The sequence below is a fragment of the Centruroides sculpturatus genome, unplaced genomic scaffold, assembly GCF_000671375.1.
Source record: "Centruroides sculpturatus isolate CEXI.00-Female unplaced genomic scaffold, Cexi_2.0 scaffold80, whole genome shotgun sequence".
NCBI classification, from domain to species: Eukaryota; Metazoa; Arthropoda; class Arachnida; order Scorpiones; family Buthidae; genus Centruroides; species Centruroides sculpturatus.
In genome coordinates, this window is record NW_019384552.1 from 566035 (window position 1) to 585658 (window position 19624).

Consider the following 19624-nt stretch of genomic DNA (forward strand, 5'->3'; position numbering starts at 1 on the left):
TATTAAATCTGTCTTATAATATGATGACGGTTCCTGTAAATCGAGTTATCCGATAAGAATAAAATACAATACCAATATCGTTGAAAAAATTCGCTTATTTTTGCTCACCTCGAGTTTTGCTTAGTAGAAATGGCTAAAAAGTGCGCAAAATACGCACGGAAATACGGTATTACAGCACCACCTGTATTGGACGACCACCTGCCTAAAAGACCACTTTTTGAAGGAACCGTTGGTGGTCGCCATAGACAGGTTTTACTGTAGATATAAAATTTAGGTTTAGAATAGAATAAATTTCAACTCAAACATTTTTATTAGTCTTATGGATTAATTACAGCAATAGATGTAGATTACACAATTTTTCAAAGAAGAAAATGAAAATTGTCTCGTTCCATTAAACGCCGCTTTCTCCATACCTGAAAACAAAACGTTATAAATTAAAAATGAACGTAACAATAAATTTGTAAATGCTTAGATTAAAACTGAAAAATAATATTTCAGAATCAAGAAATTTTTATACTAGATTTTACTAATATTAACGTAAAGCATCGATTGGTATTTTATATTCCAAGTGTTTTGCTACGAGACTATCCTAGTCCTAAGAAAGGAAGTTAGCACTTGAATAGGGACCAGTTTCCCTTAGGAAGTCCTCTTCGGCCGATGGTCAATGTATAACGTTACCTATACAAGTAATCCAAATGCGTTTCGAATTGATATTTTAATTATCATTCGAAAGAATTTCATTTGAAATTTTGCGCGACCAAAGATTATAAAGTCAAAATAGTCGATTTGTTCAAAATATCGCATACAAATATCTAGAATTTACCAAACAATGTTTCGTAACTTCAAGTCTATTCTCTTTACACATTTATTCCTTATTTTACAAAGTGTTTGTATACGACAAAAGAAAGCTAATTTCAAATAAAATAAAATAATGCTAAATACCATCGTGACAGTTCAATTATAAAAAATTAACACAATTATAAAAGAATAAAAATGCAATAAATTGTACAAAATGAAATGAATAAATTACAGTTAAAATTATTTCTATCGAAAATAATAGTACTCGAGTAATACAATATTCAGTACCGTAAAATGGGGGGTACTTTGCACTGATTTTTTCTTCAGAAGTCTTTGCAATCTGTTATATCCGAGTTCTAAATGTGTTCTATTGCATATGTACAGTACTCTGAAGTGTGTACTGAAATATTATACAAAATTCAGTATTGCAGCTTTCTTACTTTACTTTTTACAGACGAAAAAATGCGGCGCCAAGTATCCTCATAGAGAAAGGATACTTTCGCGACATTAAAGTTTATACTGATTATATTGATCAAAATTATTAAATATTATATTGATAAAAAAACCAGGAATGGACAAGGAGCAATGTACACAAAAACATACTTTGAAATAAGTGTAGTAATTTATTAACAGTATCCGAGAAATGTATAAAAGAGATACAAAAGTAAATTATGTGATTTTCCAATCATGTTTGATATACTTGTCTTAGAGGCTTTGCGGACATTTTCTGGATACTTGACACCTTGTTTAATTATAACTGTCTTGAATTCTGGGTCATCAGTTAGGTTTATCTCATCATAATTACAAAGTTTCTTTTAAATTGTCTATGAAATCTGTGTTTCCTTTGTTATTGACGCCCTAGCCTTATTTGTGTTTACTGCAAAACATAACGTTAGTTGTGGTTTTTTTTTTTTTAAAAAAAACCTCTCAATTATTGTTTTCCTGGTCGATTATTTACAGACTGTTTCACTATTCCCCCAGTCCTACCCAAATAAACATGAACAATGCAGCGTAGTTTGGAATCATCCACAGAGAATCCAAAGTCACTCATGGAATAGCACAATGAGAAAACATGTTCTCCTCTGCTCCACCTCCACGCTGGTTCAAAGTAACCCCAGCATAACAGAAATGTTTACATGCATTTGCATTTACTTGAACTGTAGGTTTCGGGCATAAAATATAGTAAGAAATTATTTACTTATAAGATGTCAACATAATTAGGAATGAAATAAATGTACATTTGAGGCTTCTTTTTATTAAGTGCACCCCTCTGAAATGAGTATTACACTAAATCAGTAAGTACATACATAAACATACATGACAAGAGATTAGTAAGAAAGTGAACAATGCACATACGGTATCGATCATGGTTAGCTAACAACCGGAATTCGAATAAGCAATTAACCGTTTTTTCTTAAAGATATCCTTAATAAAAATAGCGAAATATGCACACAATTCATTGAACACAAGAACGTGAGCTGGACAGGGCCAACCATATCCAAGGACAGAACTTCCAGCATTAGCCTGAAGCGTTCAACTTCATAGATATGACAATCGTAAATTATATGCTTTACAGTTTCGACTTTACCCGTTGCGCATGAGCAGAAGGTACTGCTGGCCAAATTATGTGCAGCTAGATAGCAATTAAAATTACCATGTCTAGTTAGAATATGAGAAAAGGAATAGGAAAAATTCTTAATTGGGTGCTTGAGAAAATCATATACTGTTGAGTAGAATATTTTGATGACAATCCCTTTAGTCAAAGAAGTCCATGTCTGATTCTATGCAGAGATAAGATTGTCATAGATTATTATCGTCAGGGTATTCTAGGAATATCCTGACGAGAATAAGGCTGTAAAGTCAGAAGTAAGTTTTCATTTTTAGAAGCATCTTTTGCCGCATCATCTGTCATCTCATTTCAGAATTTGAAGCATTTCAAACTTAAACTTACGGTTTCTTGAATGTTTCTAATCCGACTACTTCGAGAGTCAATATTCATAAGAGAGGCCAAAGCAGTTTTAGAGTCACCAAAAATTGAAATAAATTATAAAAACGGTAAGGAAGTATCAAGCTCCATCGAACTGCCTGATGGATTGCATCTAATTCTGCTTGATATATATATATATATATATAATACCTGATGGATTGCATCTAATTCTGCTTGATATATATATATATATATATATATCAAGCAGAATTAGATGCAATCCATCAGGTATTAGATGCAATCCATATATATATATATATAGTGGTAGCCTGGTTGTAACGCTGCCTAAATATATGCCGAGGATTTTCATGTAAAAGGGTATATACGCAAACACTTGAGCCGACACCATGCTCATACTTGGAAGATGTATACATGCTCGTCTGTGAAGATGTAAACGTCATTCAGAATAGCAGGCAAAGAAACAGGAATAAGATCAAGAGACACATCAGACAGGTTGAAGTCGACTAGATGCAAAGAGTCATTGTGAACAACCCACTTGAGTGTTAAAAAGTTGATACCAGTTCTCCAAAGGAGACGCTCGTGGAAAGTGCTGATGCAACCTGTCCTCATATAATACAGGAGCACCTTAGCCCGCAGGGCCAGGGGCCAAGGAAGAACATCTGTAGATACAGTTCTACAGCAACGAACTTATTTCAACAGAAAAAGATGTTGCACACTAAGAAGTTTAGAAGCATAGAAGACTTGTAGGAAACATGAGTCCAACAACAAGCTGTATAAAACACTAGCGGTTGGATAGCTCCTTTGATAAAAGTTGAGACAGCTGCAGAAGTTAAGCCTCAGATACACTTTGCACATCTAATGCAAATTATTTCACACGAGCCAAAATGTACTCTAGATGGTTTCTGTAGTAACTTAATGTAAAGATAGGTTCCCAAATATTTGTGAGTGCTGACCCAATTAATATTCACATTATTGAGTTTAAGAGATGGAACGAATACTTATATTTAGAGGTAAAAAGCATTCCTACAGTTTTGTTTGTGCTAAATAAAAGTTTGTTTTCTTGTGTCTATTCCAAAGCCTCAAATGTCTTGTGCCCAGACATTTCAGACTTATTAATGTAAATTTAGTAAATTTACATTAAAAGCAAAAATTGTCTAATTTCAATACCTTGTTGGCTTGAAAATATATTTTAAAAATACAGATAACGAATAAGTAAGAAAGAAACAGAAAATAAAATAAAATTAAACATAAATATTTACATTGTTGAATTCTTGATTTGTTCGACTTGTTCTTCCAAACGTCTATACATTCTTTCTAATTCCTACATAATAATTCCTATATAAATGGAGTTCGTATAGGCCTATATATATATATACATATAATAAAATAATAAGATTGTCCACTTACTGAAGATTCTCTAAGAATTCGTTCAATTTTATTTCTTAATTCCTATATTATAAATTGTTATTAATATAATAATATTTCGTAAAAAATAATAAAATAATAATAAATGAATACTAATACATTAGCATTAATGCAATGTATTTAAGAGTTGACTACTTGCATTATGACACGATATATTCATGTATATATTATCGATGAGTCCATCTTTATTTAAACAAAGTTAACTTAATAAACTAAAATCTTCGAATTAAGTATGCAAAACTGAACGTGATAAAAAGTAAAGTAAAATTTTTACAGTGGAATAAAGAATGGATAAGTCATTAATTTAATCATCGTTCATATGGAAATCATTGCTAGACTAGAAAACAGAACTTTCGACCAATCTTTAAGCAAACAACGAAATAAAATTTACATGTTAAAATTATTGAATCTGACACTGGAATATTGTTAATATGAAATGTAAACATATATTATTTCTTATTGTACTTACTGCATGCTGAGCCAAAGCTTCTTGCAATTTTTCACAGTTGTCGTTGTTTTTGCGCTTCAATTTCTATTCACAATAATGGTTAATAATTTCATATTAATTAGAAAATCTGATTTTATTCCATAAAATATCAATATAATAATAATTCTGTTGTAATTGTAATTTTTAACTAAAAATAATTATTACTACAATACAAATAAATATTTATTTTTGGTTTTAAATAACATTATCTTGAGATTAATCAAAACGATCCATAAGGTGCATTGCGCACCGAATAATCAATGTACGGTACATATATTAATTATTCGTATTTCCGTTGGACCGCCGAATATGATTAAGAGAAGGAACTATTATATATATGTGCATTTTATTATATATATGTTACTGTGAAAGACCTATATCTGGCAAATGTCGAGATTCTCCAGTGAATGTCAGCATTCACACAGTCGTTTCGTGTATGTACGAAATATTTGCTAAATATCACTATTTCTCACTTACACAGGCAAATGTCGACATTCAGCATGCACTGATGGTGAATGTTGAATAAAAATATTTTTATTACGTTAAGACAAAAATGCAACTTTTTAATATGTCAAAATATGAGAAAGCTTAAGTAACGGCACATGTAAATAAACTGTTGAACCTAAAAGAAACAGTACATTCTTAATCAGAAAAGAAAAATAATACGCAATAGTAAACTTACACATATATTATGTGATTAACGTTATACAGTCTTATTTATTGCAACAACTTAAACAGTTATGACATTGAATTTCACAAGAGTCCCTTGCTTTTACAATTGCATTTATTCGTGGAGCACTTCTTTTTGCAATGATAGCGTGTATAGCTTTGCCCTCCACTTTTCGAATTATCTGCAGCTGCTTCTCTCAGCGATATTTCTTGAGAAGAAATCTCATCTATGGAAAGCAACTTTTCTTTACCAATTACGAACTGATTGCGGGTTTAAAGCTGCTTGAGGGTACATTTTTTGTTTGCTAATTTATAAAAGTAGGAGTCTTCTATTCCAACAATTACCGCCAACAAATTTTGGGCATCTGTACGACCACGGTCAACATCAGGGACTTGTATTTGTAAGATATCACCAATTTGAGAGGAGGAAATTTTCTTTTTGAGGTTTGTAACATTTTCGTTTCTTGCAGTAGAAGATTCTCTTTCGCGACCGCTCTTTTTATAGGAATAAATTCGTGTTGTTCAGTCAGGGCTTGACATGAAGACGTGGTGGGTTGCAGCTCCTCTTCAATATTTTCCTTTGGAATATGGTATTCGTTATGGCCACTGCTCGCATTTCCTTCAAAAGTATTAACAATTTCTTCGAGCTGTTCTTCGGTTTCAATATTTGCTATTTGTTCGCCAGGCAAAGATAACAATGCTATGCCTCTTTTTGGTTTAACGCCAAACATGGCTTCATAAGGACTTTGGCGTATTCCTTCGTGATATGTAATGTTCTTGGCAAATTGTACAAAGGCAAACCATCTGACCATTTATTTGTATCGTTAGCGTTCATCCATGCAGTTAACGTATTCTGTATATCCTGATTGGCCCTTTCAACTAAGCCTTCTGTTTGACTATGACAAGGCTTTCCGTGAACTATCTTAACATCTTTCCACATAGCGCATAATTCGGATATAACTTGATTACAGAATTCCCTACCATTATCTGAATGCAATATAGTTGGGGCACCAAATGTTAAAAATATTTTAAGGCGATACGCTACTTTTTCAGCTGTCTTAGTTTTCAAAGGTAGTACCTGGACAAATTTCGTTAAATGATCTTGATACACCATTATGAACTTAAATTCGCCATCCTTGTGTGACTAGTCTATCAGATCGACTTGACATCTTGAGTTTAATTCTAAACTGACCATTGGTTTCACAACAATACCTTTTTTAGGTGCACTATGTTTCATTTGACATTGTTTACATAAATTTAAATACAACATTACAACTTCATATGTAATATTTTTGTATTTAAGTTACAATTCTTTAAGCATACGTGTTCTTCCTCCATGGCCTATTTTGCTGTGAGTTCCAGATAGTATACTAAACAATTTATCATTGGTAACATAATACTGTATTTCTCCTGTTTTAATAATACTTCAGTGTTGTTTTAATGGTGCTTCCTTCAGTAATAGTAATCAAGTGTTTCTCCTGTTTTAATGGTACAGTTAATTTCTCTTCATCATTAATTTTTAAAACGTCAAAACGTTTTAATCGTCTGTAATCCAAATGCGCTTAGTTTTAGCAGAAATCACTTCAGAAAGTATTTTAGATTACTTTTCTTGAGAAAAATAAAAACAATTATCTTCTCATTTACTTGCAATTAATGCACGTAACTTTTCAAAAAAAGTTCTTGGTTCACTGCAGTATCCATTCAATATAAATTAGGGTATCTGATAAAAAAATAATAAAATTTAAGAAAATGTTGCAAGCACCAGCAAACCTTGTATAAGACTGACAAACAGCAGTGTTCCAGAGTATAACAAATAGATACCACGTGATTTCAATCGCGGCAGAACAAAGGATTTGGCGACAGACTGTCGCCTTTCTGTCGACATCGGCTTCTCGGGTGTCGTTTCGACCTCCATCAGAGATTATCTGTGCTTGTCAACATACACCGGCGATTGTTCGAATGTACAATATAACCAAATATTCGGTCTTTCACCGACATAGGCCTATTTTGTACGTGTCGACATTCATCGGAGAATATCGACATTCTCTAATTTCGGTCTTTCACGATAACATATATAAATTATACATAACTATTGATATTTACACAATTGGACCTCCTCTCGATCATATTATTTTTAAAATTTATTCATTAAGGAGAATAAAACAAAAACTTTGCATATTTTACTTTTGTTCTGGCCAACGTAAAAAGAGAAATCAATTACAGACTTTAAATCTTTAACATTAACGAAATTTTTTTATTACGACGTCACGAGTAACGTCACTATCATATTGATATCAGCCGTGACTTTATCCTATAGAAAAATACGCATGTGGTGCGTAGCATTGAAATACAATAAAATTACATTTATAAAAAATTATGTCAAATATTTAAGTCAATTACTATACTAACTGCTATTGTTTTTTCAATTTCAGCCACGTTTTCTTTTGCCTTCTTACAATGTTTAGTTAAATCTTCTAAAATCAAATACAATAAACAATTCAATTTAAAATAATTTATCCATTTGTAGAAATAGTAAATTTACCTCTGTGGCAACATGAAGGATCACTTCTTGCCTAAATAATAAAAGAAGGCAGTTTAAACAATACGTCGATTATTACTTTATTTATTACTACGTTCATTTGTAAGCAATGAATTTTTTATTTGAGTTCTGATGTGATAAATTGTCACTTATAAATGATTCGATAGAAAATTATTAAATGATATTTTATGTCTTAAAATTACAACTTACGACTGTAAAGGAACGTTGCTGAATCTGTAAAAAAGACATACTGTATTAGAAAATGTTTAAAAGATATAAAATTTTAAAAAATTGATTCCATTTATTCTATGATTCTCTTTCTAAATAAATGAATGCGTGGAACCAATTATAGCCACAGTATGGACCAATTATCAAACATACTTTACAGAATCTTCAACAATTAAAGCCTGACTTACCAAAATTAATTTTAATTATTTTCTTCTATGTTTACAAGAATAATTTTAATAATATGTTAAAAACTATAGTAAATTATACGTTCGTTTTGATTAAAAATGCCAGACTCCGTATGGCAATTCGATATCATAAGAGAAGACAGCGCATTACGTAACAACAATAAAATCAAAAATTATCGCAATTTTAGTTAAATTTTAATAACTTTCGATCTGTTAATTTTATTTAAAATAACACGTGTTAAAATAATGCAGTCAATTAGGTGTAAAAAGTGATAATTCGCCGTATTGAATGTATGTTTGTATAGTGTACCGTGAATTGTGTAAATATTTGTATGGCATAATCACTACATATAACAATGGAACGATATAATCAGTTCGGAATAAAATAAAAATAAAATATATATACAGTAAATCCCCTATAACGCGGGTTCATATAATGCGGATTCGTATATCGCGGCGAAAAAATTGCAACAGTATTCGTATAAAGACGCTAAAAGAGACTCGTAAAATGCGGTAAAACGTCATCGCCGACTCGTGTCGCGACAGGATTGGTCGAATTTGGACCGATAGTGGACGAGCAGCCGAACTACTTACACGCTACGGAGAGTTTAGGCAGGTAAGTTGAGTTTACTATCGTCTGTACAGTATATAGACCTAAATTAGGTACTGTAAGTCTAATACAGTACTGTAATTTTATACATTTCTTGTGAAAAAAACATTTCTTATTCAACGGCCATAAAAATTATTTATATTAATGATGTCTCCAAAGTTCAACGAATTTTTCGCAGAAAAATAAATTATCAGAAAACGCGCCCACCATTTGGTGAGCTGCTCCGCGACGAAAACAAGCTTAAGCAATGGCGTCGTCGAACGGTGCACACTCGGTAAGTAATCCTACAATTTTTTGTTTATAGCATAGTTTATATGGATTATTCCCAAAAAATTATACGTGTTTTGGAAATGTTGAGTCAAATTAGTCTAGAATCGATTAATTTTATGGAAGAAAACCTTTCCGTAAACTGCACACGTGCCGGGCTGTGATTGGCTCATGTATTTAAGGATTCCTACAACGCGAAATTCTTATAAAGCGAAACGTATCTACCGCGTTATAGGGGGTTCGACTGTATATGTAAATATATAACGAAAGTTTTGTATTATTATTAAGTTTTTCAATTAAAATTCTGTATTTATTTTGTTGAAACGATTAAAATGATACAAAAGCTTTAAATTTTACATAAAACTTGTAAGAACCGTACGTAGGAATAATTTCAAAAACATGAAAATTGTTTTCCGCAGTGTTATAAAATATTTTTTATCGTGATAGAAACTCGCTTGTTTACGCGCATTCAAAACATTAATACATTATCATTAGCAAATGTTAATATTTAATTGATTAAGATTAGACTTGGTTATTTCAAGAAAGAAAAAAAAAACAACTTACTGCTAAAGGTTGTATCGAGAAAGGTGCTCTGCAACTGGAACATATAACTGTTCTGAAACGAGAATAACTGGCGTGCGGATGTACTAACGTGCAAACACAATTTCCTTCGGCAAATGAATCGGGTTGCTTTAAAAATTACAATGAAATATGAAACATTTTTAAAAAACATTTAAATAATTACAAATGCTAATGAAATTACCTCGATCAGAGTAAACTGAGATGGTTGTTGGGGGATAGAATTAGCCTCGGGTCGAGCCAGATTTTGATCTCTGTAAATAATAATGAAACTTTGATGTGCTTTACATTATTATATTTAATTTTCTATATCTTTAATTTTATAATTAATTCTTTTAAGATGCGTTTAAGTTTTCATTTTCAAACAAGTTAAGTTATTTTTCAAATGAAATTTAGCCATTGGCAAAATACTTTGGTTCGGTTCATTGGACAAATACGTATAATAAAGTTAATGTACTGTACGCAGGACCTAATTTGGCACAAAGCAGGCAAGGCACTGCTTTGTGCCAAATTACCCGTAATTAATTGGGAGCCCGTAATAGGTTCTAAACGTGCCATTGTTTTATTAGTATGCGAATTACTATATTATTAGCGCCATATTCAAGAATTAATAATTAAGAATGACATTACCTACTGCTCCGACATCTAACATCACTGAGAATTAGATAATGTTTGTATATGCCAATTAGATGCGTTCGGTGACGTTCAGAATAAAGCAGTGTTTGTTGAGAAAAATATAATGTTTATTGCTTCATAATTTTATTGTAGCCCCAAAATTACAAGGTAAGTAAGATATTCAAATGTAAAAATGAAAATACTTTAATTTTAAATATTACAATTTTATTTATATTTGTAGTAATACAAAATTTGTAAAGGAGTCCGTAAATATTATTTTGCCTAGGGCCCGGGAAGGTCTAAATTAGGCCCTGACTGTACGTCGACGTTAACGCCGACACGAAATATTTGAGTAGAAGCAGATTTCTTGCATAAAAATAAAAAGTGAAATCAGAACTGATATCGAGTATATATGCAGAAAAACATGATACTGTATTTCAAAAAATATCAAATATTTCCAGCCCTGTAAAGTTCGTAGAACGTCACAATATGTGTGTTAGACCATAGTCTGTCTAGAATGATTACGGTTGATGCACTTTTCAATAACATATACTGTACATTATAATTACCTTTATTTTGTTATTTTGTATTATAGGGGAGATCGGGGCAAGATCGGCATGTTAATCTTTACTTAAATTTTGTGTAATAAATACTGCTGTAAACTGAAAAAAAAGCTTTGCATATTGTCTATTGGAATGTTACCTTACTATAGAACTGGTTAAAATCAGTTTGGAAATAAAAATAATTAAAATAATTACAACTTTACAAGAAGAGAGAAATTGACGAAGTTGCCCCGGGTATAGGGGCAAGATCGGCAACTTCTCTCTTTTCGTAAAGTTGTAATTATTTTAATTATTTTTATTAAAGTTGCCCCTGGTATAGGGGCAACAGTAATGGGGCAAGATAGGCACGTATATAAAATTATGTTATTAACAATGTATAAGTTGGAATTCACTATTAAAACAAAGAAATACAAATCCAACACCCATTTAATATTATTACAACGAAATGCAAGTTCAAAGACATATATACATGAATAACAAATGCAAACATGTTTTCATTTATCATCTGTTTGATTTTTATCCTTTGCTTCTAATGTGGCTTTATGTTGCCGATCTTACCCCGCTAGTCATGATTTCGAAACATTAAGTACAACCCTGAGAACAGAATGCCAAGCCACGATCTGGCCACGTGAATAAGTTGAAGTTACATCCTTCTAACAGGAAAAGTAACTTTCGTTATCATGGAATTATAACAAAACCTGCCAATTCAATATAAATGGAAAAAAAATATTATATGGAATTGAACGAAAATGAAAATTTGCTTGATAAGAGAACAATAAAAACACTACACTCAACAAGCCACCAATAAAACTCAACTGCCTAACCTATAACCAAAGTCTCCTTTTAATTTGTTTTTTTAAAAAAAGCGCTTGACAAACTTGCCCCGCATGCCGAAGTTGCCCCGATCTCCCCTATATAATTATTATAAAAGCGTTTACTTTTTAAATATAATTTAAGTAATTAACCACTTAAAATCAGAGTTTCTATGTTTTAATTGTAGCTTTGAGTAAACATCAGAAAACAAAAACACTTCGGTATTTATTATTTTAACTGTTCGTTGAATTCTCAGAAAGTGTATACCTAAAGCTCCACTGATCAATATTTGAAATTTTTGTGAAATATTAGCAAATTGGTAATCAATTACAGATTTTGTCTGAAAGTGTGCTGGATCATTGTCTAGATTTTACATTGACTCTTAATCCAAAAGAATTGAAAGCATATATTTTGCGTTTTTTGGATTAAACAATTGCGTGAATAACTTGAATAACGTGGTTTCTGTTCTGGTTGTTGGACATCGATAACAGAGCTGCTCTATTGTCAAAGCAGACAAAAATACTTTTCATTCGGCCTACCAAAACAGCGAATCCATTCGGCAGCCGCTTTTAAGACCACTAATTGGGTTTTCTTCTTTGGTGCGCCAACACTTCCGCTTCATTGAAACGAGAAAGGACGCAATTTAACTTTTACTTTCATTTTTAGATGTTTGTGTTCGATTTTTCCGCCAAGGAATATGCCTGATCGTTATGTATCAATCCACATCTTATCCCTCCATTACAAAACATGATAAAGCATGATAATGTAAGAAATGTATCTGTAATCTCTGTCTACAATTCACTCTCTACGGGGTGACACCACAATGAGATCTCGCACCATCTCAAAATCTTCCTAGGGCAACCTCTGGTTTGGCCCGTGGAAAAAGTTTTCTTTCCAATCCGGCCCGGGGGCAAAAACTGTTGGCCACCCCTGGTATATACTCTTATGTACGGGATGTCTCATTTTAATTAATTACTCAAAATATCTCGAAAAATGTGCATCCTACGAAAAACAATGTTTTAGACAGAAAATGTTCTGCATCGAGGGAGACAGAAGACGACACTATTCTTTCCAATTTTAAAAACCCCGTTTCTTATTACAAATTCAAATTCTACTGAGAAAATAAGATATTTTGTTTGAAACATTTTGGTCGAATGACGCGCCGAGCAGAAGCTACGAACATTACTATTTTTAGTTCATCAGTTATGCTCTCGCACTTGTATCCGACAGACCGTGGCTTCTTCTGTATCTGAGTAATAATAATAATGTCAATAATGTCTTTATTGTACAAAAAACAATAACCTTGTTTTATTTTTGTATTAATTTTCGAATTTTTTTCTCGGTGCATGCACAGACACGCCATTGTAATAAATTAGAAATTTATTTATTGTTTTTTGTGCAATAAAGATAGTATATTACTATTTTTATTATTATTAATTATTACACAAATACAGAGGCAGGTCTGCCAGATACACTTGCCAGAGCATAACTATTGAACTAAAAATATCAACGCTGATAATTTCTGCTAGGTGCATTATTCGACCAAAATGTTACAAATAAAATAACCTATTTTCTTCAGTATAATTCGAATATGTATATTTCGAATATGTATACCTAAGTGTTTTCATTTCACAATATGATATTGGTGTCAGCGATAAGAACACTTTCGATGAAATCGACAGTTCCATCTCGTGTCCTCCTTGATGCGCAACATTTTATGTCTAGATCATTTTTTCTAAGATTTTTGAAATTTCAGAATAATAACACTCAACCATTTTAACACTCAACTATTGTAAACTATTTAAACTAAAAAACACTTGCCATTTAAATTTCTGTTTTGAAGAATAATCATCAAAATTGATAATTACATATTTATTAAAACTTACCGCTCATTTTTGTCTGGTGCTTTGGAAGGATCTGCCATATTTGAAACAAAACTTCGCCAAGTTATCTCAACAAATATATTCTAAATATCTGAAAAATATTCAAACATATATCGTATTTATCCAATAGTAATTTCCTATAAGACAATACTAATCGGCAGAATGACATTACACATTTTATAATAAATTATAAATTAAATTATAATAATGTAGTGACATTTAAAATCTTAAGAAATCTATAATAAATTTACTCCATATAACATTTTAACAAGTTAACGTTACAGAAATATCAAAATATTTGGCTGAATATGTTTAAAATGTATTTCTACATTACGAACGTACAGTATAAAAGGCATTCGTATTAGCCGAATAGGTTTTACTTTAAAATGTTGCAAGATTATACTCACCAGGATATGAATTTTCTCACAAAATCAAAAACAAAAACTAAATATCGATATCAGTATTTTTAATCAATTTTAAAAGTTTAAATGATTGGTTCCATAAGGATCTTATCGCTGAATAAGTGACGAAGTCTTTAGATAATAATACTGTTATAATTAATACTGTTATTATCTAAACAGCTGATAAATCAAATAATTTAAATTATAAATAAAAATATGGATAAAACAATTACTTATTAAATTAATTAAATCAATTTTGGTGAAAGACTTGTAGAACTTGAAGTATTCAGATAATTTTGATAATATTCATAAGGTTATCATAATATACGCCTACATCAAAAATGATAAATTGACTCTTAAAGTACTTAAAATAAAAGATTACTTAATTAATATACTTATCAATTCTCTATTCATTTCATATTTTCATATACTTTTAAACATATTAAAGATAACATTCAAAACAATCTATTTAATAATCTTTATTAGCTAATTGAATTCTGTAATTTAATGTATGTATAAATTTAAGGTTTTCCTACCCTCACTCACCACTTTTTGTCGTATTATTTGCAGCAGAACGAATCACAGTCGTCGTTATCATCAGCTTCTACATTATGAAATCGCATCAACATTAAGTTTTTAATATATATATATACTGTATATATATAATCGAGATGGGTTGATAATAATAATAATAATCAGCGCAAAGCCCAAACGGTTAAGACTCGAAAGTTGAAATTTGGTACACAGTTAAGGTACGACACAAGAACATACACTAAAAAGGGATTTTTCGAAATTCTCCCTGCGGGGGAGAGAGAAAGGATTAAGGCTTATCCTAAAGAACTCAGCTTCTAGTGTACTATTTTAAATGCAATTTTTTGTTTTTAACTGCGTTTTAGTAGGATACCACATTTAGTAGGGACCACGTGGGAATGAAAGAAGTGTATTCCTTAAAAATGGAAGTGTTGAGTAACAATGGAAGTATTAAGAGAAAGCGGCGTGCAAGATTTACAGGCGCAGATGCGGTTTTTTGCGTTTTTGCGGGAAATCGAACATATTTCTATACCCATCTAAAAACTCTCTAATTAGTCTGGAAACAGGGCGACCTAATTCTTGCATTCTGAGAAAACGGGTAAGATTGGCTATAAAGTAATAATCTTAATTTTCGCTATCGTTATTTTTTGCCCGAGCAACGCCGGGCTTATCTGCTAGAATCAAAATAGTTTAAACTATACTTACTTAGCAATATCGCTTATTATTTAGTTATTAAATTTAAAGTTACTCACAATTTCGTCTGTTACATACATTATGTTAGTTAATGGAAAGTGAAGAATATTTTTGTATTGGCCAGCCAAACTCGGGTTGCGATTTCTCAACAGAAGCCACCAAGCGAACAATGATGTACTCTATAATAAAGTGTTCATTAAGCAAAACAGGAATTAAAAGAAACACGATTTTCGATATGACTGAACATCAGTTTTAAATAATAAATTGAGATCATTACTGTTTCCAACTGAGAAAAGAGTGAATTATTTGCAAAAGAAAATTATCTAGCAATAAATAAAACACATTAACAGAAATGATTGCGACTCCAAAGATTTTCATTTAATTAAATAATATTAATTGATTTTATATAATTACTAAAAATTTGTTTTGAAATTCGAAATAGAAATATTTAACGAAACATTCGAATATTTCTCAAAAAATCTGAAACTTCTTTTAAAGAAAGTCTTTTTTTTTCATGAAATTTTCCTGCAAATAAAACTTCCATCAATACATCCTTTTCTGTTTTTAATCGTTTCTATCAATACCCAACTATTTTGAATTATTTCAATAAAGTTTTTTCTCACATTGGTAGTTTGATCAGTTTTGATTGGTACACAGATTTTGTTTTAAACGTAGTTTGTCTGGTTTTTTACTTACTAAATTTTTTCTACGTACGTTTATCATGTTTTTAATTAATAAACCAAGTCAAATTAAAATATTTGATTGTTTTCTCAGCTATACAAGTTTTGTTTTCGTTAGAATTACACAATAACTTGTTATCAATTCTGTGAATTATATCGATTTAATGATATCGCTAAGTCAATAAAAATGTTATCATATCATTAAATAAAAATTGATTTAACATTATCATTAAATTGTCTTATATACTGTATCAGATATATATACGTATATATTTAATAATATATTATTAAAATGTTTTTTATTATTTAATCTTTTACAAACTTTATTGTTTATGTAAAAACATAAATATACATAAAGAAGCAAATATAAATAAATTGATAAAAACAGTTATACAAAAGAACACAAGCTAATTTAATGAAAAAAAATGATTTATTTGTATTATTTACGGCGATAAGAATACAAAACCAAAACCAGAAAAGAATCTTTGATTATTTATCCCTTTATTGCTGATAGAGACTGCATTTTATCAAACATTACCTAATAATTTTTAAAGAATTATCGAAAATGTTTTGCAATACTAATTAACAAATGGGATCATTAAATTTTTAAGTAATAAATGAAGAAATGGCAATTGTTCGTGTTAAAAAATTAATGTTTTATTCAAAAGATCTTTATATAAATAATCATTCTGTGATTTTAATTTAATCTATTTATATTCATTTAAATTTTACAGTACGTTACAATATAGTTTTAATAGAATGATCTTATGGCTATAAGGGGAGTAAATAGACATTATCGTACTATTCAAAGTAATAGTCTATGTGTATATAAAGAATGCTTCCGCATTTTAATGGTAAAATTTCAATCTTTACAGGAAAATATTAAATAAAAGTTCAGCTATTAAATTTCTATTCGATATTATTAGCAGTCACTAATAATATCGAAATTTTTATATCTTAAACTTCACAAAAAATATGGAAACATGGAAAAACGCCCACATGGGGACGATATCGCCCCCGTTGAGAAACACGGAATTAAATAATACAGGTTTCATACTTAAAAAGATACACTGTTACCTCGTACTTCGAACACCAAATTCGACAAAACTTTATATCGGAGTTCGAACGATGCTTTAACTATACGCGCAGTGAAAAAATGCGCTCGAAGCGTGTTGAGTGCTCAATTTGTCTGTAGCTCGAGCTTTCTTGGCTTTATGTTCGGTGTTATATATATTGTGTGTTATTCGTGGATTTTTAACAATTTCTTCCCTCAATTTTTCCTCGTGATAGCTTTTGGACGCTCCCGACGTATTGTTTCTTTTAGTTCAAAATTTTTCCAACGGAACTTTTAAAGCACATTTGACGCATTCGAAGTTTAGGTGCATTTTCTCCATACGCATTATAAATCTTTTATTGTTTGTGCCGAGTTATATCCATTCCGAAACTCGTAAAGCATAATATGCCCGATATGTTTTTTTCGATTTGATTTCATTCAAATAAAACATGAAATAAAAAGTTTAAAATAAGCTTCTAAACAATGAATGCAATCTCACATTAGAATAATGTGTTAAATTTCTTAACTGTTATAATTTAAATAAATCACGCAACTATGTTAAGTAACGTCTGGTGGAGTAACTAAGGAAAAGTGGGTGGCCACGCGCCCCGGGCGCCTTGGAAGAACCAAAATAAGCCGTGGAATTAAAAATCCATAGAATTTTTTTTTTGGTGTGTGTGTGATTATAAAATGGTATAATTAACGTTGAATCAGACACGCCAGATGTCAGGTTTGCCTCAGAAGCCGAAACTATTCGGCACGACCCTGGTAACGACAGATGTTCAAAACACGGAAACTTTCTATCAACCCAATGTAACCTTTGCTTATTACCCGTGGCATCCGAGAAATGTATGAAAGCATCTAAGTCAAAGAGAAAGATTGTACATGAAAAAAAGAAGTGTGAAAGTGGTACACGTATGCCGTGTTTAAGATGCCTAAATCGACGGTGTACGAGCGGTAAAAGCGATTTTCGTTTCATTATACAGTATTTACATGTTTTATTTATTGTTTTCGTCTTTTAATTTATTATTAAGTCACTTAATTGTGTCATTTTTACCTCAGATTACGTGTATTCGCCATTTTAAGGTTATCGAAGTGGTTATAGTTTAGGGTCCGGAAACGGATTATTTGACTTTCCTTTATTTCTAATGGGACAAATTGATTCTAATTTTGAACGATTTGGAGTTCGAACGGCCTCCTGAAACGAATCAAATTCCAAGTACTGTACGTGGCACCACTGTATTTACCTATCGTTGAGGTTATAAAGCCTGGTACTAACATGTGGCAACGGACGACAGAAACCGTCGACGGAACGGCAAAATGACATCACTTTTGCTGTCGAAGCCGACGGAATACGATGTTGAAAATTTTCAACTTTTGCCGTCGCGGAAAGCGGAACGGCAAAATTAGACCAATAGGAAGGCCGTTTAGCAATGTCCATAAAGATCACGTGAGAAGATAGCATTCGAACTATGGCGGTCGTCAAGCTAAAAAGCTTTACTTGTAGACTAATACACTAATATATTTCATTTATACGTTATATTACTATCCGATTTAAATATTAATGCCAGATAGACTTACTTACTGCGTAAAGTATTGGGAATGGAGTAAGCGTAATTCGGCGACGAAAGTATTCGATATTCCTAACTTTCGACGATTTAGAATATTTTTCCTATCCAAATTATTCGTTTTTGAGGTATTTTATTTGCGAAAAGATCGAAGGCAAACTTAAAATTAATTGATATAACAAAGCAATCCCGGTAGACGCCATTTACGACTACTGGCACGTGGCCTACCTATTGTAGTAGCTTATTTACATTTACGGCAGGCAGATGGCGCGTTTCAATTGTAGGGTAATTTCCGCATGTGAGTACACGCAACACGGAAAGACAGCGGAACGGCAACCGTTTCCGTCGTCCGTTGCCGCATGTGAGTACCAGGCTTAAACCTTTTTGAGACATTCTGTAAGGATAAAACATAAATAAAATTCCAACAAGGTAATGTCAAGAGGTGATAACGTTCTTGACATTGTCGGAAAAGTTTACCTTTCTCTCAATACTCAGAAATAGTCTCGTACTATTTCCGGAAAATCGCTGAGGAAAGCTTTACTGCCGGGCAATAGTGACTTGTCGTTGCCGTGGTAACGAGGGGAGGAAGGATAACGGGGCCTATTTCTTGTAATATATATGTATTTTACATAGCTCAAACTTTTCATACTATAAGGCAAAGATTCACCAGCATACTTTACGCGCTTGTCTCCTGAACTTATTTTTAAAAATTCAGCAACGAGTAGCTTAACTTTCCTGGCAACATTAAAAACTTCGTGTGGCGCCATCCATTACGATATTTTATTTTAAAAATTTTTTACATTTTTAACCATTATAAAATGGCAAGAAGGTTAATTTTTGAGGGTAGGGATGGGCTTTGTGAAAAATTATAAATGCTGATAACGAGTAAAATCGTCATTAAGTCCGACCCTATTGGAGATACGAAACACGATTACGAAACACGATCCTCCCCTCTTTCTTCCTTCTTTAACCACCAAAATTTGCCAGTCCTTGTTCTCCAGTTCCAAATAAAATATGTTGTTATGTTTTTTGCAATAATTTCTGTAAACTGTGTATAGTCCATGCTCCCATTATAGGTCTACATTCAA

At 31.6% G+C, this 19624-nt stretch overlaps 1 protein-coding gene across 8 annotated transcripts; it reads right to left on the reverse strand.

Moving 5' to 3' along the window:
- Window positions 1–287: 287 nt before the first annotated feature.
- Window positions 288–18733, reverse strand: LOC111623698. Of its 8 annotated transcripts, XM_023366366.1 has the most exons (12): window positions 18554–18733; window positions 15294–15413; window positions 13613–13700; window positions 9920–9989; window positions 9721–9846; window positions 8077–8100; window positions 7870–7900; window positions 7737–7801; window positions 4641–4703; window positions 4154–4195; window positions 4006–4067; window positions 288–413 (listed from the first exon to the last, which is right to left on the reverse strand). In XM_023366366.1, exons 3-12 carry the CDS (start codon window positions 13648–13650, stop codon window positions 392–394), a joined length of 543 nt encoding a protein of 180 aa, XP_023222134.1. In that variant the 5' UTR covers window positions 13651–13700; window positions 15294–15413; window positions 18554–18733; the 3' UTR covers window positions 288–391. The 8 variants fall into 8 exon arrangements, with proteins under 8 accessions (XP_023222134.1, XP_023222135.1, XP_023222136.1 ...); XM_023366367.1 differs by lacking the exon at window positions 15294–15413; XM_023366368.1 differs by lacking the exon at window positions 15294–15413 and having other exon boundaries at window positions 18550–18733.
- Window positions 18734–19624: the final 891 nt, after the last annotated feature.